Genomic DNA, 24,059 nt, shown 5'->3' on the forward strand with positions numbered 1-24,059 from the left:
GTCCCGCCTCCGCGGCGGCCGGGGATTGGCCGGAGGCCGCCGGGCGGTGCCGGCTCGGCTGTTACTATGGAGCCATACACGCCGCAGCGCTGCCGCGGGGCCGTGACGGGGCCGCTCGGCTCCCGCCGGAGGCCTCCCCAGGGCACGGGAAGGGCGACAGCAGGGCCGGCCCAGAGCCCGGGGCCGCTTACCGGCCCTGTCGCCGCTTGCGGGCGGCCGCGGCTATGCGGTGTCCTTCTCCCTGGCGAAGACTTTGTGGTCCGTGTCTCGAACAGCCGCCCGCATCGCTGCCGGCAGGTGGCTGCGGTGGAGCGGCGTGTCCCTGAGTTACGGGGCAGGAAGGTTTGCAACGCTGCAGCAGCCCAGGCCGCAAGTTCAAAATACAATTCCAGTATATAAAGAAATTCATTTGACAAAACGTTGCTGACAGCACTTCCCCCCCCGCACGAGAGAGCTTAAATGCTGCTGGGTGGATTGAAATAACAGGTTTGGTGTTTCCACCCCTCCTGCGTTAAGTGCCTGCGGATTCCTTCGCTAAGGCGGAGCAGGGTTCGAGCTCTTCCGCTGACCCTCCCCGCGGTGCTGCCGGCTGAGGACACCGGGGCCCCCAGACAAGAGTTCAATATGCAAGAACCTTCAGTACAGAACTGAAAGAGTTCGCTGGCTTTAAATGCTTTACTATACAGGAAAGTACTGAGTGCCCTGAAAACCACCAGCCCTTCCTAACCGTAACGAAGGCCGTGGACCAGCCACAGCAGCGCCCGGCTGAATGACACGGAAACGGGAGAAGGCCGCGGCCAGCGCAGACCGGCCACGCTCCCGGGCCGAACACCGGGGCTGGGGCTGCTTCTGCCCCGGACGGGAGACAAACACGCCCCGCGGGGCGGCTTCCTCTACCCCGGCCGCGCTAGACCCTGCAGCCCTCGGCTCTTCATCAGCCCTGGGGAGAAGCCTGACCTCTCCTAACAGCTCAGCCTGGAAAGACGCGGCCGCCACCCGCCACTACCCGTCTCCCGCTAAGGCCGCGGGCGTACGTGATGACGCATGGAATGACGCGACGCGACGGGCCGCGTAGGCGTTGGGGCGGCTCCTCGCGCCGTGCGGCCATTGGCCGGGGCGGCGCCGTATGCCCGCCCTCCCTGCCCCCCCCCGCTGCCCCGGGGTCGCTGCGGGCTGCGTCCGCCCAACCGGAGCTGCCGCCGCCGCCGCTGCCGCCGCCGCCGCCTGGCCGAGCCCTGGGTGCCCGGGGGGCTCGGCGGGAAGCCGAGGCCAGGCATGGGCCTGATCTTCGCCAAGCTGTGGAGTCTCTTCGGTAGCCAAGGTGCGCGCGGGCGCCCGAGTCGGTGCGGAGAGGTGGGGCGGGCGGCACGCTGGTGGGGGTGGGGCGGGGAGCGGCGCCCGCGGGGCTGAGGGGTCCGCGGGCAGCCGTCGGAGGCCTGCTCCGGTCGCCGGGCTTCACCTGAGGGCGCGCCCCGGCAAAAGTTGGGCTTTTCTTTGTGCAGCGCCTGTAGCGCGGGTTCTGCGGCGCCTCATGCTCGGAGCCGCTTTGTTTCTGAGGCTGAGGTGGTCCCCTCGGCCCCCTTTTCCCCCCCAGCTGCTCCGAACGCCTCGCGTATCCCGGGCCGCCCTTCGAGCCGCGGGTGTGCTCCCCGCTTCGCGTCGTGACGAATGCGGCTGCCTCTCAGACATGGTTGTTCACCGCTGTAGCGGCTGAAGCTTTGATGGACGATGGAGGTCTTGTTTGTCTTTGCAGTCCCTCCGTTTTTAAGTCAGGGTCTGCTGCTAAAATCGTGCTGGTTTTATCTTTATCAAGAAAAAAGTCCACCAAAATTATCGTTGGGGCCCTTGAGGTAAAGATCTGCCTGTGTTTTGGCAAAGATGCTAGTTAAATACAATTAGTGACCCAAGAAATTAACTTCTCAAGCCAATAATAAAAAGGTCGTAAGAGGATAACTTTCCGTTCTCTCCTACCTAGTGCAGCCAGCCCCACAATAATGGCTCATGCTGTAATCCAGAGTTCAAAACTTGTGGCTGCCACCACTTTTAGCTCAAACAGTTATAAAAATAGAAAAATATGTTTTATCTGCTTGTTTATTTTAATGAATCTTGTTTACCTGGACTTCTTTAGTTAGAAAATAAAATAGTCAAAGAATTTATCATTTGGATTGTTTTTGTGTGAGGCCCCGAGTTTAGAGCAGGCAAACTGATGTTTATATTACTGTTCTCTCATGAGGTTTCCAAATGTACACTCATTCTCACTTTAAAGTTACTAAAAATATAGTTAATCTTTTTTTGTACAACACTGTTGCTAATACAATTTTGCAAGTTTTGGGAGGTGGGTATTCCTGGTGTGCTTTTAGTAGTCTTGTCCCTGTGAGTGCACATAACCCATTCTAATTCTGTCAATACCACAGAAAAGTGTCAGTGTGTGTAGGTATTAAGATCTATGTATCACACTGTCCTTTCATGAGATAGGAGTCGGAGGGAGATGCAGACCATTTATCTTCTCCCCCCACACACACACACACACTATCCCACTACATTGTTTCTGAACTCTTCTAACAGTTTTCTGAATTTTTTGTTGTTGTTGATTTGAAGATTCTTAGTTTTCTGAACTGGAAAACCCATTTGTTAAGATTCAAGGTTCCCCCGATTCTCCAGAAAGCAGTGTACTCTTTTGGTTTTCATCAAATACTGCAATCTGTGACTCCTTTCCTTCCGTGAAGAACTCCAAGAGATATCTATAAGCAGAAAACTGATCAGGAAATAACTTCCAGTGGCTTTTAGTGTTGGTCTACATGGTACCTTATGATGTCAATACATATCTTCAGGAAGGAAGTAAGAGGTGCAGTTTGGTTGGGTTTTTTGTGTGGGTGTTTTTTTTTTTTGTACATGACAACATTAGATTACATTGATTCTATTTCATTAGTGTAAAACATGTTGTCTTTGTTACTGTATATTAATTCCTGAAAGTTATTCTTCATACATTTAAAATGTTAATAAAAATTAGTATCACAGTTAAGATAGATGAGGCGCTACCATGAAATACTTACTGTTTGGCTTTCATCTCAATGGCAGGCTTCTGGGGTGTGTTCTGATCTTGTTTTGTTGCGGGGGTTCTTTTTGGTTTGGTTTGGTCTTTTTGGGTTTTTTTGCCCCTCTTCTTGTGGTGACCATAGAGAAGAAAGTGATTTTCTTTTCATGCCCAAAATTGAAATACCATCCTAGAAAATTCTCTTCAAACATAAAGTTTTGACACATCTAGTGGGAAATTATTCTCTAATTACATTACTATTTTCCTGTAAATAATATTATTAGTAATAATAAAGCGTAGTAATTATTGAGTTTGCTTTTGTTGGTCTTCTGGTTATATCAAAGCTAGACAATTTTATTGGAGAATTTATACGCTGTCCCATGAAACTGCTTGTTGAGCAGACTAGCACGGTAGCTTACACAATGATTTTGACTATCTAGAGGGAATGTGCCAAAGATGCAAATAGACTCTGATGTGTGTGGAGCATATCATCAGTTCACCATGGCTAGTGTGGGTTGTGCTGATAGTCTGAAGCACTTGATACTGGAAAAATGAAAGGTTAAACAAAGCAATGATTTAGAAAGTGCCATCTGTCTTCCATCAAGCAGAGCATGGGGGAGGTGTGTCTAAGTGCTAGAAGATAAAGAACAGGAAATCGTCGGCATTTCACTTGAATATTAATTATGCACTGCAGTATTGCTTTACATAAATGTGAATAATAGCTGAGCTGAAAATGTCCATTCTGAAAGGTACTTGATCAACAATGTCTGGACAGCATTAAAGAAATATCTACTGGTGAGCTAATACTGTTAACTCACAGGAGGAAGATATATTGGTAGCTTTCTGAAAAATGCACATCTTAAGATAACTAACATCTTAAAATAAGCCCCGTGTGTTTTTGTGCCTCAGGGTTCAGTGCAGTTACAGTAAATGCGCAATGTACAGAAAATTGAGTTCATTCAGAGTGACTTCTGCCTGGCAGGAGAACCTTGTAAGGAAGGTACCTTATATCCTACTAAAGCACTGAATATCATTTTATTAAATTACACATCTTCTTTACTACTCCTGCAGTTTGATTCTCTTACCATCCTTTCCAATGGAAAAGATGAGGTACTGGAAAGAAGGTCGAGAGACTTGACCTAATCTTTTTCTAAAGACATTCCATGATAAGTGTCTGTTGACTAGTGTTATCTATTGACCTCTTCCAGGAGCATTTATTGCTATTAGTATTCAACTGTTTTAGCCCTATGACTTGGGTAGCATCTGTGTGTTCTTACCAGGGAGTTAAATCTGTCTGTGGTTCTTTTTCAACTCACTGTACATGCAGCAGAAATTGTTCCAGTGGTTCAGCCCATTTTGATTATGGTTAGCCCATTTTGGCAAACCCAGACTGGCTCATGGTGGAAAATGTAACAGTTAAAATAGCGTTACGTGGCTTTGGCCTATGATGGGAACTTTTAGAAGGGGAAAGCCTTTCTTTGCCTCTTTTTCTTGCTCCCCTGGCATAATGCACTTGCTTTTCCATTGCAGTGCACCATCTACTCTCCAAATCTGGTATGGGGGATTATGGAATAAGAAAAACTGCAGTGCAGAGCAGTTTAAGGAAACTGGGTGATGCCTGTGCTGATCTGGGTCAATGACTAATGAAAGAGAGGAAGGCTAACAGTCTCTGCAGTGAACACGGTCCATCAGGGAATAATCTGTTTAGTTCTGTGAATATGTTTGGAAGGGTTCATTTCCAGTTTGAGTTTGGCAGTAGTCTTTAAACTGTTCCAGGGCCTTATTTAAGCTATGATTTGGTACTCAAATGGCACAGTCTTCTAAGCAGCGTGTAGTAATATGAATAAATGTTAGAACAACTTGCTGATTGCCTGTGTTAACACATAGTTGAATAAAACTTGCTTGACTTACCATTCCATCAGTACTATCAAGATTGCTCTTAATGAAACCATAAGGAAAAAACAGAAGTGAGCATCAGCAACCCTGATAAAGGCAACTCTGACAGTTATCAATACCTTATTCCTTTCTCTGTGTGTGTGTGCTGATATAGTTCTTTAAGAAGTTCACAAATCTGTATTTTAATTTTTTTGAATGATAGGTGTTCAAAGTCTTCCAGGTTGCTCTGAATAAATGCTATAGACGTTAAAAAGCTGCTGTAAGAAAAATAATGGTAACCTCTAAGTCAAGGTGGGTAAACTTCTGTAACTCCACAGTTTAGCAGAGACCGTTAACTGCAAAACCAAGTGGATTTTGGTTCCAGTGACTACTAAAGGCTACTTTCTTGTAATCCAGTCTGGAAATACGAGATGTATTTAACCAGGTTTTTTGTGCCTAAAAGAAGACTCTAAGGCAGCTTTTAGTGTGCAGAATGAATCCTTGTATTGAAATGTCTTTGAACTTTAGTAAAATGCTACTCCTCCTGCCTCCTGCGTAGCAAACTTCTATCTGCATTCTGTCTTCAGCCTTGAAGCCTCCAAGATTCTTGTTCTTTGGAACTAGGTGTGGGGTTTGTGTTTCACAGCTTGAAAAGTACAGATATCCCTTCCAATATTTATTTATTCTTTCAAATATGTTGGAAATGAGCCTTGCTCATCATTATTTACATTTATTTTTAATTTTTGTGAATTAGAGGAAAAAGGGCAAAGTTGGGGAAATTGAATCTTCAGTTTTGGATCCGTTACCACAGAAGAATTTAAAAGAGTAAGTGAAGAGCATATTATGTCTTCCTTCTAACATCTGCAAGAAGATCATCTTCACTGTCCTATTATTTTGTGATACTAGACTGCCAGAGATTTTTTTTTAACAATACTATGTACTTTTTTTTTTTTAAACAGTCTGCTAGGAATGGTTGTTATAACAGAATTCTTTGGATTCTTTTAAACAGTAGTCTAATACTGTCTTTTTTTCCACTGCATATGCCTATTTTTTCTACTTACTTTTTTCCCACTTTCTACCTGATTTATAAAGATTCTGCTCTGAATTTTCTTCTTTTGCCAAGAACATGGTGGACTGGGAAGATACTGAGTTCAACCCAAACTGAGTTTGAATACCAGCCAGTGAAAGTGAGAAATTGGGTTAGTCTATAAGTACAGAACACAAATATGAGCATAAATCGCTGCCTGTGGTTTACTCCATAATTATCCTTTCACTTAGATGTAGCATCTATCTTCTGCTAGTTGCTCTTGTAAACAAGTACTTGTCTTGCTAAAATTTCATTCTTAGTTTGGCAGTTTTTAAGTTCATGTGTTTTTCCTCTAATGCACATATACAAGTTAAAATTCTGTAATCTAACCAATCTAGACACAAACATATTCAAAAGTTGAATTTTTAAGTTAAGAGTTTTCCATTACTTTAGATGACAGTTCTGGAAGCAACTGCATTAGTAAAAAGTGGAAACTGATATTTGTAAGAGGTAGTGATGCTTTCATATTATTTTCATCCCCAAACCAACATTAATTAACACTTGTGTGACTGTTTGTTGTTTGTGCTTATCCAGTTACTCTATAAAATACCATTTGACTGTGGAGTAACACAAATAAGCTGTTCCTTTTTTCCCCAATTAGTGTTAAACCATTCAGTGGCTTTCAAAAACAGTCATCTCAATGCAGGTTTGGTTTTTTTTTCATTACTTTAAGTACCGTGATATTGTTTCATCCAACGCTTCTCATTCATTCCTAAGTAAGACTGTATTCTGATGTGAAGGTGGGAAAGAGAAATGTAATGCCTGTCTGGAATTCCTTGTCTTTTCCTCCTTGAAAATAAACAGAATGTTGCAGAAGTAGAATCATCTTCTTCCAAGCAATAGTTGACAACATGACTGTTTTGAAAACAACAGAGGGGTATTTCTGTGTTTGAACTTTGAAAGTTCTTTAAACTTAACTATGGTATTGTTTATTAGGGTTGAAAGCAGAGAGGATTTCATACCATTTATGTATTGGGAAAGGTTATTAATTACTTCTGCTTATGGGGCTAGAAGTATCACTGAATGTAAGGCCAGGAAAAGTTCTTTCCTTAGAACATGATGGCAGGATGCAGTAGTAAGGGAACTGATACAAGGAAATACCTTTCAACATACTGCATAGCAAAACTTCTAAAAGTCCCAAGGAAGAGATCATTTTATTAAAATCAGTTTCAATATTGAAAAGACCTAGGTTATTATATATAAATAATTTAAAAACAAGCAAACAAAAAAACCCCCCAAAAAAACCCAAACCAACAAAACAACCCCCAAACAAAACATGAACAAACAAGCAACAAGCACTTTAGTTCTTCCTTAGACTGCCCACTTGCTGACAAAAAATCACCAACTTGATATTTATGATAGATCTTCTGATCTTTTAGTAATTTGTTATAAGTCTTGTAGATTGAATGTGGTATTTTAGAGGAATACCTTAAGCTGTGAACCATGTTTTGCTTTGGAATAAGCGCCCTAGATTTTTAAATATTGCCTCTTCAAAAGTGAGCCTATTCACAGACTTATACAAGTTTTACTTCTAGTATCCATTTGTAAATTCTCTGCTCTCAAGTGATTTGCTTTTTTGTCAGTAAGCAGATGAGTATCTTCTAACTTTACACATTTATCAAAAGAACCACCATTCTAGTTGGCTGTGCTGCTGTATTTGAAATTCTAAGAAGGATTAACTACAGAGAAGCATATAAGTTCTGGGGTTTTTCTGTTGGTTTTGTTTGGGTTTGGTTTTGTTTCCCCTGTGCCTGGAAAAATAATATTGCAGCATTTAGAAGATCACTTTTCTATAAGCTTGAGTTTCCAGCGGTTGAGGGAGGTGATCTTTCCCTTCTGCTCAGCACTGGTAAGGCCTCATCTGGAGTGAGTCCACTTCCACACCCCTCAGTACAAGAGAGACGTGGACATACTGGAGAGAGTCCAAGGAAGGGCCACAAAGATGATGAAGGGACAGGAGCATCTCATGTATGAGAAAAGGCTGAGACACCTGGGACTGTTCAGCCTGGAGAAGAGAAGGCTCAGGGGAGATCTTGTTAATGTATATAAATACCTGAAGGGAGGGTACAAAGAGGACAGAGCCAGCTTGTCTCAGTGGTGCCCAGTGACAGGACCAGAGGCAGTGGGCACAAACTGGAACACAGGAGGTTCCCTCTGAACATCAGGAAACACGTTTTCACTGTGAGGGTGACTGAGCACTGGCACAGGTTGTCCAGGGAGATTGTGGAGTCTCCACTCTTGGAGATACTCACAAGCTGCCTGAACGCAATCCTGGGCAACTGGCTGTAGGTGGCCCTGCTTGAGCAGGGGGGCTGGACCAGATGACCTCCTGCAGTGTCTTCCAACCTCAACCATTCTGTTATTCTGTGACTTTTCAGTTCAGAAATTGCAACACTGGAATTTCTGATCTATTCAAAATGCAGCTTCCTCTTAGTTTTTACTCTGTGAATTATGGTGGTCCCTTAACAAGTGGCTGTTATTGAGCCTCGAATGTTAGGCTAATATTTCATGCAGTCTTTGGATGTTTGGTGATATTCTTAAGATGATACACTGCTATGAGTTATACTTTTTCATTTTACTTTTCTTTCTAAAACTAGATTATTTTGATGAAGTAATCATATTAGTAACTATTCCTTTGTGAAGACTTCCAGTACTGACTTCTCCTAAAACTTTAGTCTCAAGAGAAGATGAGGTTTTGTGGATTTTTATTTTCTGTACTGAAATCACCAGTATTCTGTGTAAGCTGTTGAAATAAAACAAACAAGCAGTTGCTTTCTTCGTCAAGGAAAAGTGATTCATGGGAATTATAATTATTGCTGTTTCCACTAATTTGTTCTTGTCTTTTTTGTGTATATGCAGAGCATAAAGTAATCATAGTGGGACTTGATAATGCTGGAAAGACTACTATTCTTTACCAGTTGTAAGTATATGATTTCTGTTTACATTTTGGTATTTGCCACTGTTTAATCATTGAAAATTCAGCTTTGCAAACTGGTGGAACCTCTGAGGTACCAGATCACAGTTTGTACATTAATGGTATCAGTTGTTCTAAACAGAGTAAATATTTAAGTGATAAGTGAAGGAACTATAGTGTTTTAAAACAGAACTGTAAGTTGAATAACAAAAATTGTACATACTGGCAGAAAGTGCACTGGAAATTCTTTTGCAATCAAAGCCTATCCTGTCGCCAAGAATTGCAGAGAAGGAAGTGATTTTTAAATTAATGGAAATTCTAGTCACTCTGCAAAAATCCATTAATGTTTCCTGATTCCTGTGTCTAAAATTTATGATGGAGGATTCACCAAAATAGTAGTTCATCTTGCCTGGGTACTACCTTAAGCATTTTCAATAATATCATTGCACCCAAATCTTGTCATCATTACAATAATATCTATGATAAATTCAAGAATATTGGCAGGAAGATAATTACTATTGTAATTGTGGAAAAGGAGGAGGGTGTAGCCAAATTGCTATGCATGTATTTGGATATGAAGGCAACAGAGGATGTTTTCCAAAAAAACTTTTTCCTAAGCACTTTTGACAAAACTTAAAGGTAGTACTGAGAAATTTTCAGCTATGTAAACAAACAGTCCTTTGGAATTTGTTTTAATATTAAATTACTAAGTTGAGTGCCCTGGTAATCTGATTTATATTTTATCCAGTTTAGTGTTCCCCTTATTTGGGATCTTTAGAATAGCAGTTTCTACTTTGAAACAAGTGCAGTTTAAGTATCTGTTAAAGAGTGTCCTTTAAAAAGAGAAGCTTCTGAAAAGACAGGTGCTTATCCACTTCTTATACACCTTTTATGTGCTTATTTTTCATTGCCGATATCTTTAGGCATGTCTACAGTCTCCGCTACAAAAGCACACTAGAACTTCATCAACCAGTTTTTAGCCGAAATTCAGATTGAACTAATCTTTTTACTGAAGAACTGCTCTTAAACATTTGCTTTATTTCTATAAAAATTCAAATGTATAGCTTTTTGAAATATGCCTTGTTTTCTAATCTTTTTTTATCCGTTACACATATTTACATTGTCTACAACAAATTTGTTGTAATTGAGCTGTGAGAATCCTTGTGGATTTTACTGTCTGGTCTTTATGGTGTGATATTGTTTCCTTTAGCTTAATGAATGAAGTGGTTCATACTTCTCCAACCATAGGAAGCAATGTAGAAGAAATAGTGGTGAAAAATACTCATTTCTTAATGTGGGATATTGGAGGACAAGAATCGTTACGGTCATCGTGGAATACATATTACTCAAACACAGAGGTATGAGGTGGTGCTTTGAAGTCTGCAAATTTAATAAGTTTGTTTGAAATTATTTGTTAGGAATATTGGTAGATTTTTGTAAATATTTCAACTGTATTGTTTTTAAATCTTTTTGAGGAAGAACAAACCCAAAAAGTGTACGGTGTCTCTGGTATGCCAACTTTCTGGTAATATTTGAAGTATTTTTCCTGTATACTTTAATGTTGTCTGATCTGTGGTATAAACTGAAGGTAGACTATTTTCCTAGATAATCAAATGATATCAAAATACATTTCAGATCAAACAGGTTTTTTGCATGTTTTTCCAAGTAGATTTTAAAAAAAAAAAGCAGTGTACTTTGCAAATTTGGTGTGCATTTGCAGTGGTTAACCTAACTTCTGTACATCTAGTCTGAAATGTTTTTGAGGTAATGATAATTAAGAATGGCGAATGAAACTTTCTCTAGGCAACAGTATTTAAAAAGCTCATCAGCTTGTGGCTTTTATTCAAAGGATAACAGAAAGTCTAGCTGTGCAATACTCAAAGGTACTGGTAAAGCTGCCATTTCTGGAAAGGTTTGGAGTAGAACTCAGCAACAGTTGTCTTTTGGAGGTTTGTTTTTTATGCCAGTCTTTGATGCCAAAAGGTTGTCAACACAACATGCATATAAAATCTCTGTAGACTCGCTTTGAGACTTCTACATTGATGTAAAAGATTTTAGACAATTTCTTACCATTCGCACAAAGAGATCTCTTGTAGATATTACTCTTTATATAAGCATTCCATCCTCCTGTAAAATGAGGTTTTCTGTCCTATGCCCCTCTTTGAGAGAGAGATTAGAGTGATCCATCCCCGATGTTCAGAAACTTTTTATCTACCGAAATGACATCTCAACCTTCGTCTCTAGTATTTTAAACTTGGTTTTAATTTTATCTAGAAAAGTATGACTACATCTAAGACACACATGAGGGTGAAGATACTTCTGCCAGCATTATCTGATGCAATAACAATAAGTTCTTGATGTTTGTCCAGTGAGAATCTTTGATTTTGGCATTTGGGGAAATGCATATATTACTTCTTTCTTTGATCCTTTTGGGATGTTGTTCATCATATTCTGGCTAGTAAGTTTTTGAAAACCAGTGCTTTCTAGCACTTGGAGAGAAGAACTTTCCCTTAGAAGTTTTGTCTGCTGGAAACAGTTGAGTAAGAAAAGGGGTCTGTTCAGTATGCTAATCCTAGCCTCCCTGATGGGAATAATTCCTTGACTGTTCCTCCTCCTCTGTTAGACATCTCAAAGCCACAGCAGCATTAAATTGACTTAGTTTTTCGTACTTTGTTGTCATTTTCAATGGGTAATGAATCTCCTTCATTTTATAAGGCAAAGTGATTTGGAGCATATGTTGGAGAATTATAGTGGTGGCTTCTAATCCTACTTCTTTGTTACTATCTCTCTTTTCTCTTTTTCCTTATCTGTAAATTGAAGGAATATAAACAAAATCTTTGGAGTAATATAAAAATTCCACAAATAAGCTTTTTGGTGCATACCTGTCCTAATTAGCTTCAACTTGACATTGCTAATTCTGCAATTCTGTTTTAAGAATCAGATAGTATTCTTACAGAAAGGATGTTGAGACATGCTTACAGACACAAGATCTGGGGGGAGAGGAAAGGGGAGGGTGCTTTCATGATTAAGTTATTGGGGATGGGGGCAAGCCAAAAGAAAGCTATGGTAAAAGAGAAAAGGGTTGGAAAAGTGTTTCTGTCTGGGGAGAGAAGTGATGGAGTCTCTCAGGTGAATGTAATCTCTTTGGTTTCCTCTCCAATGCAGCATGTGTTCCCTGTAACTTTTTTTTTTTGATAGTATCTGTATAATTTTCATCAGAACGTGCTTGATCTCCCTTCTCATTGTTCCCACCTGTGATGCTGTTAGCGGTGCTTGGAGCACGCTCTGCGCAGGGCAAATGTTGAACACTGATCATTTGTTATGGTTTGCATTTAACACTTACAAGCATTTATGTATTACCTACTATGTAACGCCGTGTCTTTTTCCTCTCTAGTATAAGGCACAGAAGGTACAAGACAAGCGGCAGAAGGAGCAGGGTAAAAGAGAGTAATTTTCATACCAGTGACAATTGCTTCCCATGGGAGATCTGATGCGCCAGATCTAGCAGTGTCTCAGGATTCACAAGTGCATGGCCATGAGAATTATGTGCCTGGCAGGAACAGTAAGGGTAAAATCACTGCTATAGCCATTTCCAAGTACCTAGGTGGAAGAGGTGTGAGTGAGAGGCCAACTGCACAGGCCCTTTGTGGTACAAAGGTTCAGGTGTTGTGCAATAACATAATGCTAAGCCCTACAGGTACATAGCTTACTGAGGTCTGATGTACTACTTTGAAATAACATTTCTTAAGCCTTGTGAGTAAGATGATGCTGAATTGCTAAAAATGCTTCTTTCAAAATAGGGAATTTCATTTTCAGTTTTACAGTTTTCTGAGTATGCAAGTAGTAGTGGACAGTAATAGCTGTTTTATTGGTAACTGTGTAGCAAGTTTGTCATCCACATTTTAGATGTAATCCACTCTATGTAGGTGCTTTTGGTACCTACATCACTACTTTGCTAATGATGTAGGGCCTGAAAATCTACCAGGGAGATTTAACCATAGTACATGAAAGTAGATTTTAATAGCAGTGCTGAAATGTACAAGCACAATAATTATTTTTTTTTTATAAACTATAATCTTCATGTATGATTCCCAGTGCTCTAGCAAAAGACTGTAACAATAAACCTCTTGTTCTATTTTCTAGTGCGCTCTGAAAGTCAATGTCCGTCATACAGGAAGACTTGTGGTAGTGGCCTCTTGAAAACATGCTTTCTGTAATTTATACTTTGTACTTACATACTGTACTGTTGTTTTTTCCCCTAGTTCATCATTCTTGTTGTTGACAGCATTGATAGAGAGCGACTTTCTATTACAAAAGAAGAACTTTATAGAATGCTGGCTCATGAGGTATGGTGGGGAATTGAGATAATAGTTTTCTTTTGTAGTAAACAGTCGAATAACATTATGTGCTTCCTATGTTAGCAAAAATTATACTGTCACAAAAAAAATTCTGAGCCTAAATGTGCATGTATGTTGGTTACATTTTAAAACCATATAAATTACAGATACACAGGAAAATTATTATGAAACACTCTTAGAAGAGGGCTTGCTTGATTGTAATCAGATCATTCTACTTTGCATATGTCGGACTTGTAAAATATCTTAAACTTCATATTAATGTAACTCGGTATTATTGTTCACCACCACTATCTCTCTTCTTTCAGTTAAATGGTTAAAATTTCAGGAAACTTTTTTTTTTCATTTTTATTTTTATATTAGGAAGTAGGCAATTCCATTTCTCTTTCTTGTTTGGTTTAATCCAGTTCTTTAAAATTAAGGAGCATATCTAATACTATGGATAAAATAGTTTCAGTTCAGTTTCCTTCTGACTTATTTTGTTTGTAGTTTTATTATTTTATGTTATATTGAGGACTGTTCAACATTGGGTCAACTCCCTCAAACATCCTAAATTAATGTCTACATTGGATTAGCTAAATTACATTAAAACCTTCCATGATCACTCTCAAGCTAAATTAGGGTTGTTTTAAATCTAAATATCTCAATTTTTGAAGGAAAAAAACGTAGTACAGTGCAAGTAATTCTGTGGAGTTCATTTCTCCAAGAGATTTGCATTGTTTCAAATGAGTGAGGTTTTTACTTGATAGCTATTATTAATGTAGTTTGGGTCTGGCAGTAAGAAACAAATACACTACCAAAAAAGGTGGAAAGATGACTTTTTGTAGTGAAGTTTTCCCATGTAATTTATGAGTTTCCGGTGTTGTAAACTCTTACGAGATTGTCATCTACCATGTCTTGAAAACAGTCAGTAGGCCTCGACAGGACTACTTGTAGGAGTGAATTTTCAACTTTGGACTATAGAGGTTTGGGGTTTTTTTCTCTTGAGGGAGAAGTAGTTTCAAAATTTAATATACATTTAAATGTGTTGAACACTTTTAATCACAACTGTCAGCTTCCTGAGTAGAACCATACATCCCAGTTCTTCTCTCATTGCTATGTGGAAACCTAATTTTCGTACAGAAACAAACCAACTTTCTGTTAGTTTCTGCTTTTACTAAAGCTGCTGCAGCATTGTTAGAGCTCCCTTTTCAGAACAATAGGATAAAACTTAAAAGAATTTAGATAGTTTTCTTAAATTGTTACTGCCTTAATCACTACAGAACCTGTTTCATGAAGTTGAAAGTAATTTCAAGGGAATGATAGCTAGCAGGCTTTTCCATTTGAATAGTACCTAATGTAGATTTTGGAATGTTTATCCAGTAATAATTCTGCTGGGTGGATGGTTTGGAGCTTTATGAAATATATTTTAACAAGACTTTCATTAGCTAATATACGAACATGTGGTCAACACCAAAAGGATAGTCATATAATACATTATAATTTGATTCTCTGTGGAGACAACTTAAGAATAAATTGGTTTCTTCAGTCTTAATGTAATTAATTTTTAATGCACTACGTCTGTTAAAACTCCATGCTGCTTTGTAATTGTAGATTAGCTCGAATACAGTTCTTCTAAGAACTTCAGTTAATGCAGTAGCCTTTTAGTTCTTTATAATAACTATTATGAATACTTTAAATTACTTCTAGGATTTACGGAAGGCTGCAGTTCTCATCTTTGCAAACAAGCAGGACATGAAAGGTTGCATGACAGCTGCTGAGATATCTACATACCTCACTCTTAGCTCCATAAAGGATCACCCGTGGCACATTCAGTCCTGTTGTGCTCTGACAGGAGAAGGGTAAATGCTTACTGGTTATTATAGTAATACATGATAAATGAGAATACTGATTTAGAAGCCTACTGACACCAATGTGGATTTCCTGAAAGAATATATTTTCTGATCTTTGCAGTCAGAGGGACATTTTTAATTTTTCCTTTTCTTTATTGAACCTTGTGGATTTTTTCCATAGCTCAAACTCCAAATTTCTATGAAAGTCTTTCAACTTATTGGTTAAAAAAACCCCCAAAACCAAACCCAAACACCACCACAAAGAAAACCCAACACCTCTCCTCCAAATATGTAGCTGTTGGCATAATTGTTTACTCTCTGTGCGCTACCCTCTCATTCTGTTTCTTCGTGTAGTTAAAGAAATAGTCTACTGTTGTCTTCCTTTATATTCTGATCTGCTGTAAGCTTCTAAGGTGGAGGGGAAAGATTGGGATGGTTTGTTTTGTTTTGGGTTTTTTTTGGTTCATTTTTTTGATAAGCATTCAAATATAGTTTTGATGAAGAGGTACATAGATCTGACATAAAATTGTTACCAGTATTAAATCTTTTATCTATATCTGGCTGATGTAGCTAATTTTGAAACTTTTATACCTTATGCCAGCAATTACTAAAATGGAAAGCTGAGCTTTCCTTGGATCCTTTGTCTATAAAGATCCAGAAGCACTTTTGGATACCTGTAACAAGGTGGATAGTGTCTTGTTTACATGGTTTGAAGTGTGCTAATTTTTCATCTTGATTCTTAAAGCAGTCTTCTAATGTGTAATAGAGCTTTTCTGCATCTGTGTTATAAAACCTTTACAATAATGTGGTCTTGTGACATCAAAAATAGTGAATCCAACTGAGTATTTGGAAGTGAGAGCATCTTCCTCACTTCTAGCATGAAGTATTTTCTAATGTAATGGAGATGTCTTGAGTGATTAGTAGCATTCACTTCCTTAGGTTGGGATGTGTTAGTGAAAACAAACTGGTTTTTTGATTGAATCTTTGGATTGTATTGTTTCATGCTAAGAGTAAGCTCTGCTTTCTACCCACCAGTTTTGCTAAAGTCACTTCTGAGTATTTAGTTTTTGTACTAACTTAGATCTTCAAATAAGTTGGCATTTGGAGGAAGGTAGAAATTCATGAATATGAACTTTGGTTTAGAAACATTGGCCATCCTATGCTGCTTCCTTCTTATTTAAAAAAAAAAAGATGAGTAATTAGTGTACTTAATACTGTGACAGTGAGACCAACTCATAAAATTTCCCAGAGTTAGATCGTTGAGCTGAATCTTCCTTGGGAAGATCTGACAGAAGTCTAGGGAGATTAACCCCATACGAGTGAAGCTAACCCTCTTGAATAGCTAAGTCATGATTACTTTACAAAGCTAAAGCTTAAAGATGACGTAAACTAGGTAACTAGATCCCCAGAAAATCAAAGGAAAGCCTGTCTTCTGAAATGGAAGTCTTTTAGGTAGAGATGCAAATTGAGTAAGGAGATTAGATCCCATGCAATCTTGATGTTGACTATAAACATATTTTTAATTTTGTAATGAGATTTTGGAATTCTTGATACACTGCCTTTTTGTGAACCACTTCAGTCTGGGTACCTGTCCTTTGTCTTCTAGTATGTAAAGGTCTAGCTTTCAAGCCAGCAGTCTTTCATGGGAAACCTGTAGAAAAGAAAAATTTATTTGATTCCATGTACTTATGAGTAAGCATGTTAATAATAGTGTCTTTCAGATTTACAAGGAAGAAAAATTGAAGGAGTTCCAAGCTTCAATAAAATAGCTTGCTTGACCATCCTCTTGCGGTTAAAGCTGCAGTAGGCTTAGTTTAAAACACTATTTACTCTGTTCAAGTTTCAATCTCAATTCCTGCTTGTATTTATTTTAAGTACATGTTTTTAAACATAACAAAAAGTAGAAAATACTTTAAAAATGTTGCAATAGAACTAGTACCAATAGAACATCTCTTATCTTTCAGATTATGCCAAGGCTTGGAGTGGATGACCTCCCGTATTGGAGTGAGATAGCTTTATTGTTTTGTTTTTTTTTCTTTTCTCCAAAAGAAGAGACTTCTATTTATCCTGTGAACATGTACATTTTTCTGTACTTCTGGCTGCTGAGGCAGTGACCATGTTTAATTTATATCAGCCAACCCCCAAGCTGTACTTGAATCAAGTGCAGTTGAACTGAAACACAAAGTATTTTCTTAACTTTTTTTAATACACTAATCTTCAACTGGATGAACATATGTGAACCTGTTTTTAAGCATTGAAATTCCTCTGAATATGTATTCTAACTTTTTCAATGATAGCTTTTTAAAATCTGTTTTGTCATTGTCAATATTTCATACTTCCTCTTTCTAAATAGTTTATATAACTTACTAACATAAATGAGCGCAGTTTGTTTAGTAATGAAAAAGTAGTGGGTAGGTTGACTTTACTCCGGCATAGCTTTAGCCTCTAAGGATAACCATATCTCCAGCTGGACTATCTGGAACATCAGTAGAGTTCTAGCCAGCATGGGAGTTAATAGTTATGAATGCAAATTTTTAAAAGCTAAATGAGTTAGTTATAGTTAATATTGTGGTGGCTTTTAACCTGATATATAATTGAACTTCTGCCTTAAAAGAAATCTACTTCATTCTCAATTTCTCTGGTAAGTAGTTCTAGGATACGATTCTTCTTTTACTTGAAAATACATCTCTGTCCAGTGCATAAAAATTTTGTTATTAAGTGCTGGTTTAGTCATTTAGAACTTGAATACCTTTTTAAAAATAAACCTCTTGATAATTACATTTGGAATCACAGCAGCCAGTGTTATGTGTAGACTTGCTGTAATCTGTTAAAATTTTAAATACTGTATACATGAGCCTTCACATTTAGTGAGAGTGCTGTTTTCTAAATGAATGCAAATCAGAAGGGAAGCCAGATTCATAAACAGAACAAAGTCATGGTGCTGTATTTGTAGACTTCAGAGTGAAGCTGATCTTTACATTTATTTACCTACTATCAAATGTGTTTTCAGATTCTGTTACAGAGAAAACATTTTGCCTTAATTTTTGGTTTTAGTCTTATTTACAGGAGCAGAGAACTTTTGATGGTGTTCGAATTAGATTCATTTGCCTGTAATTTAGGAACTGAAAGTTGAAAAATCAGAGAGCTTCCATTTGAAAAACAGATGTTGCAAGATTTGACCTAGTAACTTTTAATTTAGTTTGAAGGGGATGAAGTTAGATCTGTAAAGAGAATCTAAAGCTATGGATGAAGTTAATTGAGAACATTGGATTCCAAAAAACCCCAAACACCAAACTCCCAAAAAAACATCTGAGGGGAAAAAAAAAAAACAAACCTATAGTGGAGACCCCATTCCTAGTGAAATCCCAGCAGCAGTCAAGGATCTAACCTACATAAATGCTTGGCAGGCTTTCCAAAAGCACCATTCTGCACTTTTGCATGCCTAAAACCCATGTGGAGTCTGGTTACCAGAACCATTAAGCTAATTGACTAGAGTCCTTTAATGACAAATGTTTTTGATAAATCTTATTTTGATAATTCATGCACACTGAGTTTTCTTTACTAAAATTTTAAGTTTTCTAAATTTCGATTTGACTCCATTTTTATTTGATCACAGCTTAATGAAGTTTTAAACATATCAACAAATATGTTGTCATAAGTGTTATAAGTGTTAAAAAAAAGACTTTGAATACATATAGAATCGGTGATGGGTTGAATGAATTTGTATATTAATGCTGGCTAGCAAAAGTCATGTTTAGGAGAAAGACTATGTTGAGTGTCAAGCCAAAATGCTCAGAAAATAATTTACATCAGTGAAAAGCAGTGCTTAAATTAAAAAGGAATGCAAGACAAGGTTAAAATCTGATACTACAGCTTATTGTTCCAATGTTCATGTTAACAACTGTTCTAATGTGTGAAAATAAGATTTGTTCTTTAGGAAAGCAAATTATAAATGAAAAAAATAAAACAATACTGTGAATGAGGTCTCTTGTTTGGTGACTTGATGATTTCATTTTTCATTTTAGCTTTATTTTCAGGTTTATTTTTATGTAATTCAGAATGTTGTCCTGAATATATATAAAAAGCACTATCTGGATATATAGCCCTTTGATTGTTAAAAATTTTTTTTAAAAAAAAAAATGCATGATTTTATATTTAACACTTCCCAGGTAAAACCATTTGTAAATCTATAGTTTGATTACTAAATCCAGTCTCACCTGAGGTAAGACGTCTAACTTTGATTAGGAGGAAATGGTCATATTGTAGACCTTAGAATATGAGAATAATTACTTTTCTTTTAATTCATTAACACTTAAGACCTTTGAGTACCTTTACAGAAGGAAAAATTCTTGACAATAGCTATGATTTTGGTCACCTTACTACTTAATTTTCTACAACAGTTTTCTATTTATGATATCAGTTTGTTCACGGCATTTATGCTGTGGTTTGTTTTTTTTTTTTGAAAAGGGCTTGGTGTGGAATTTTGGGAAGTTTATTTTTAATCACCTTCAGAGCCTGTTAAACTAAAAGTGGTTTGATTAAAATAATTTTTACAATGGAGTGCTTTAGAACACTGCATGTGTCTTTGCACTGCCAAACACTGCATTATCTTTGTTAATCTGTATGTAGTAAATATACAGGTAGTTTTTGCACTTCAAAAATATTCCGCATTTAATATACTGTTCACAAAGAACTCTGTAATTTCCTCTGAGAAGCTAATTAACAAACATAAGGAAATATTTAAAAACATTCTTGAGTAAAATATCACAAAGATTTTTCTCCTAAATGATCCATTTCACTCAAAATACAGGATACTATAATAAGTAATTGATATGCATGTTATAGTCTTAATTTATAAGACCAGAGCCACTGTGTTAAAATAATACATTATGAGAGAAGTACTTCTGATTTGTTTAGCAGCTTCTATGAGCATGCACCTTTGAGCAATTTTTGTCATGCTTGGATGAGGTTGGCAGGATCTGCTTTTTGAAAGCAGTCTTTGCAGACTTTTAAGCTCTTTTGCTTAATTTGTTTCGTTTATTTGAAGTGGAATTAAGTTTTACAATAAGACTTTCCCTTTCCCCTTCCCTGATGTGTTCATCTGTAAGCTAGCTGTTGTTACTAAGTAGATCCAGTAATAATTTTAAAGTCTTCCTCCCTGTTAATCATTTGAAGACTGAATAAAGCCTTATTGCATAAATAAATACCAGAAAAAATAAGCTGGCTAATTGAGTAGTGAGTGTACTATCCTCACTATCTTTTTTTGTCCAGCTACTTTTTATCTGCTTCAATAATATATGGTAAGTGAAAACCATTTTCTAAGGAAAAAAAAATTATTTTGTGATGATAAGAAGTTGCTTTTCCTTTTGTACCATTTAGCGTATTAAAGTGAGTAATTTGTGGTTGAGAAGGAAACAGTTTTCCTTTCCTTACCCTACAGTTCACAGTTACTGTAGCTTGCAAATATTCATGTTATTATCATTTCATGTATTAAATTTTTGAAAAGTTCATTTGCTCTTTGTAAACTGAAATGCCCCCTATAAAACATACAATTTTAATTTTTTCCAGTTTTGAAAATAAAATGCCACAGTCAAACTAGTAGTCATTTTACCATGTAAATATTGTAACAGACAGCAAAATAAGGTTTTGGGGTGATAAAAAACTCTGATGAAAAATTACTTAAGTGTTTGATTTTCTGCTCTTCAGGTAATTTTTTTAAGAGACTGTACTTTCATTTGTGTTCTATTTTTTTGTTGTTGTTGTCAAAAAAAACACCTTCTGGACAAAACATGACTTGTAGACAAATATTTACAGACAGATCAGTAGTTTGAGTTATTAAAATGGGGGTGTACTTCTGACATAAAACTATTTTCAGAAAACTAAAGCTGGGACATGTCAGCTTTCGTAGGCATAAAAGTTCTCCTTTTGGCTGAATGTGACTTCTTTATAATTTACTTCATTAACTGCAATGTTCAATCTGTTTGAAAGGTCCTGAATATGTATCATAGGGGTTTTTTTCACTGTTCATGAGTATGTTCATGGCAGCTTGCATTAAGGGTGTACCTTATCTTAGTCTCTGTACTCACCACTGGAGGTCAGGCTTAGGAAACAAGCTGTCTTGATTTCTTGATGGTGCTGTGCTACCTTTCCATCCTGTCTCTAATTTGAGCCCTTGTCCTTTTTTTTAGTTTTCTTTTTTCTTCTCTCTCCCTCCTCACCCCTACCCCAACCCCCCATGAAGTATTGTTGCCTTGTACTGTCTTGTCTAAAGATGCTGACAAAGGCATGTGAGGTACTGTACAAAAAAAGGTGGTCATACATTATAGGTTTTACCAAGTAAGCTGCATTTTCCTCATACAGCTGTTTTGCTAAATCCAATCTCATTTCACTGTTACCTCATTTTTTTTAAATTTGGGGGGTTTTTTTACATAGTTTAAGTACCTTCTCTCAGTTTGTCTGGGTTCATGTTTACCCTCTAGCCCCGAGCAGTCTCCAAGACGTTGCTGGCGTCTTATCTGGGGATCTAAAGAGTCCCCTAGCTGGATGTTCTACAGAACCTGGACAACAGTTTCTGGTACAGGGGCACAAATTTCCTAAAGTTTAGCCAGGTGGGCTGTGCTAACACTCAGAATCCATGTCACAGCTTCCTCCAATAACTGTGGGCACTAGCAGTTTTCCAGCTTTAATCTCTGCAAGCCCTTCTGTATCAAATTGAAGGCTCATTATTCACCACTGGGATTTTTCTTCTGAAATGTGTGCTGTTACCCTAATCTTGCAGGAGACCTTCCTTTTTCTTTTCTGTGAATAATAAGTTCCATAAATGTAATACCTAGAGATTTTTTTTTTCTTTTACAGTAGCAGTGTTGGTCTAGTGTCAAACTTCTGTTTGTGCTGTGCAAGCATAATACTGTGTTCCAGTTCAAGAAATTAAGGTGTCTTATACAGATTTATATTATACTGCTCTAAAGGGGTTTGCATGTGGCTTTTTATTTGTTTATTTTTTGAAATGTCTTGCTAGGTGGTAAGGAGCTTCAGTATTCCCAAGCCAGTGATTCTTTCCAGCTATTTAAACACACTGCACACAGTAATGGGAAGAGAACTTGGGCAGTGCTACTCAAAATTTTTTTTGTCAAAATAAAATTAATTGAAGAGTTGTTCTGTTAAATTTTGGGATTTTGTTGTTTGTGTTCTTTAGTGAAGAGGTATCAAAGTACTGTAACATTGTGACTTTCGGTGTAGGGGGGTTAGTGAAAGCATTTCATCTTTAGTCCCTTCACTGAGGCAGAAGCAGGGCCTGCTTCTTGTACAACTGTAGCCAGTTCATGAAACATCTTGGTTGGACACCTGCTTCCTTTCATCCCAGGAAAAGCTCCAACTTTGATCCTGAGGAGACTTTCACATCATTTCAGCCATGGGAACCATGGATTTTTATTTGTTTTAGTGAAGGGTGTTTGTTTTAGTGGACTGTTCCCTTTCAAAGTAAGAGCAAAACAAATTCAAATGGAAGAGGAAGAAAAAGCTTGTTTGGATTTTTGTGTGTGCATTTGGCTATGCTTAGCATTTAGCTGAGTTTGCTCTTTCCTTTTGTAGAGTCTGCTGTGTGAAAGAGCCTGGAAGGCAACAGTGAAGAGAGCAAATATGAAAAATGTGACTGCGATGCCGACACTAGCAATAGGAACTTCCATCCTGGAACAACCTTTAACTTTTTCTAAAATGAACTTGATGACATTTTGACATCGAGTGTTCCTATATTTTGCTTCTTAGGGTAGAGCAATGGAACGGTGCATACTGTCTGCACAGTGTGTGAAGCACACTGGTACATACTAAGTTTCTGCCCTGCCCACAGTACAGGCAGCAGAATGACGTTCTGAGAAAGTTAGTGCTTCATGTAAATGATATATTTAAAAGCAAGTTCTGACACTGAGCTAAGTTTTCATAATATCAGGTGTGATGCAACTTTGCTTTCTCTGATTTTCTTCATTTCTGGGACCAGAGACATCTTGATCCTTTCTTTTCATCTCTGTATTGGCTGTTGACGGCTACATGCTGTTTATAGCAACATAGATCTTGCTCTCTTGAGGTATCCAGGAAAATCAAACAGCTTTTCATATAGCTGAGTAGCTCAGAAGACATGACCATGTGTCATAAAAGTGAGGCTTAAATTTTCAACTCCATATTTTTGCTGGGTATTTAACTGGAATTTACTGTAAACAATTTTAGGGTTATGTATCTGGTCTCTAATAAAATAGCTGTGCTACTCTTCAGTTAGGTTTGTTTCTTGATAGTTGCCTACAATTAGGTTGATTTTTGTTTTGCTGCATAGGGATAAGCATTTCATGTGGAAAGTTTTCCTATATATAACTGAAGATAACCCTCTGTTCCTCTGTTTGCACACCAGTATGTGTCCCCTAGATGGCAGGAAAGGATCAGTTTAACAGTGCTAAACCTGCATTAACTCGTTTGCTTCAGCATCAACCTGAGGGATTTTAAAACTACCTCGGTGAAATGGAGTTGTTGTGTATCACTAGCTAAATTGTTGGGACCATGCTTAGGTACAATGGAGAAAGCACAGAGGAGAGGAAAGTTGAATCACTTCTGCGGGAGGGAGGCTTGTGGTGAGATTTGAATAAATTTGAAACTCAGTTCTATAGCTTAAAAACATTTTGTCTTCATCATTTATAGTTAGAATTATATTCCACACCTTTTATTGTTGCTCTGTCAGAGAATGGAGACAACAAGAAAATGAATACAAATCCTGGCATATTTCATTTTTATAATAACTTCTATCTGCTGTCCATGACATGCCTTATTTTCTTGAACTTTGGTTGATTGACAGTTGTTCCTCTAAGGCTTGCAAAGTTGTACTACTACTTCTCAGAAATTGCAAGGCAAATGTCTGTAACATTTGGGATCTATAATGTTTGAACTGTCAGTTGTACCTCTAAAATATATCTTGCTGTGT

General features: G+C 37.8%; 1 protein-coding gene across 2 annotated transcripts; it reads left to right on the top strand.

The window, feature by feature from the left end:
- Positions 1–1,198: 1,198 nt before the first annotated feature.
- ARL5B (ARF like GTPase 5B) lies at positions 1,199–22,316 on the top strand. 2 transcript variants are annotated; one of them, XM_074865733.1, is made up of 7 exons: positions 1,199–1,321; positions 8,856–8,916; positions 10,121–10,268; positions 13,173–13,256; positions 14,955–15,106; positions 17,062–17,101; positions 22,116–22,316. In XM_074865733.1, exons 1-7 carry the CDS (start codon positions 1,276–1,278, stop codon positions 22,233–22,235), a joined length of 651 nt encoding a protein of 216 aa, XP_074721834.1. In that variant the 5' UTR covers positions 1,199–1,275; the 3' UTR covers positions 22,236–22,316. The 2 variants fall into 2 exon arrangements, with proteins under 2 accessions (XP_074721834.1, XP_074721823.1); XM_074865722.1 differs by lacking the exon at positions 22,116–22,316 and having other exon boundaries at positions 17,062–19,079.
- Positions 22,317–24,059: the final 1,743 nt, after the last annotated feature.

Source organism: Strix uralensis, chromosome 1 (assembly GCF_047716275.1).
Source record: "Strix uralensis isolate ZFMK-TIS-50842 chromosome 1, bStrUra1, whole genome shotgun sequence".
Taxonomy (NCBI): Eukaryota; Metazoa; Chordata; class Aves; order Strigiformes; family Strigidae; genus Strix; species Strix uralensis.

Bases quoted from the DNA above. Each gene is read 5' to 3' on its own strand.
- ARL5B (XM_074865733.1), top strand. From the start codon at position 1,276: ATGGGCCTGATCTTCGCCAAGCTGTGGAGTCTCTTCGGTAGCCAAG. The intron at 8,917-10,120 runs GTAAGTATATGA...TGTTTCCTTTAG, and splicing joins ACTACTATTCTTTACCAGTT to CTTAATGAATGAAGTGGTTC. The intron at 15,107-17,061 runs GTAAATGCTTAC...CTTATCTTTCAG, and splicing joins TGTGCTCTGACAGGAGAAGG to ATTATGCCAAGGCTTGGAGT.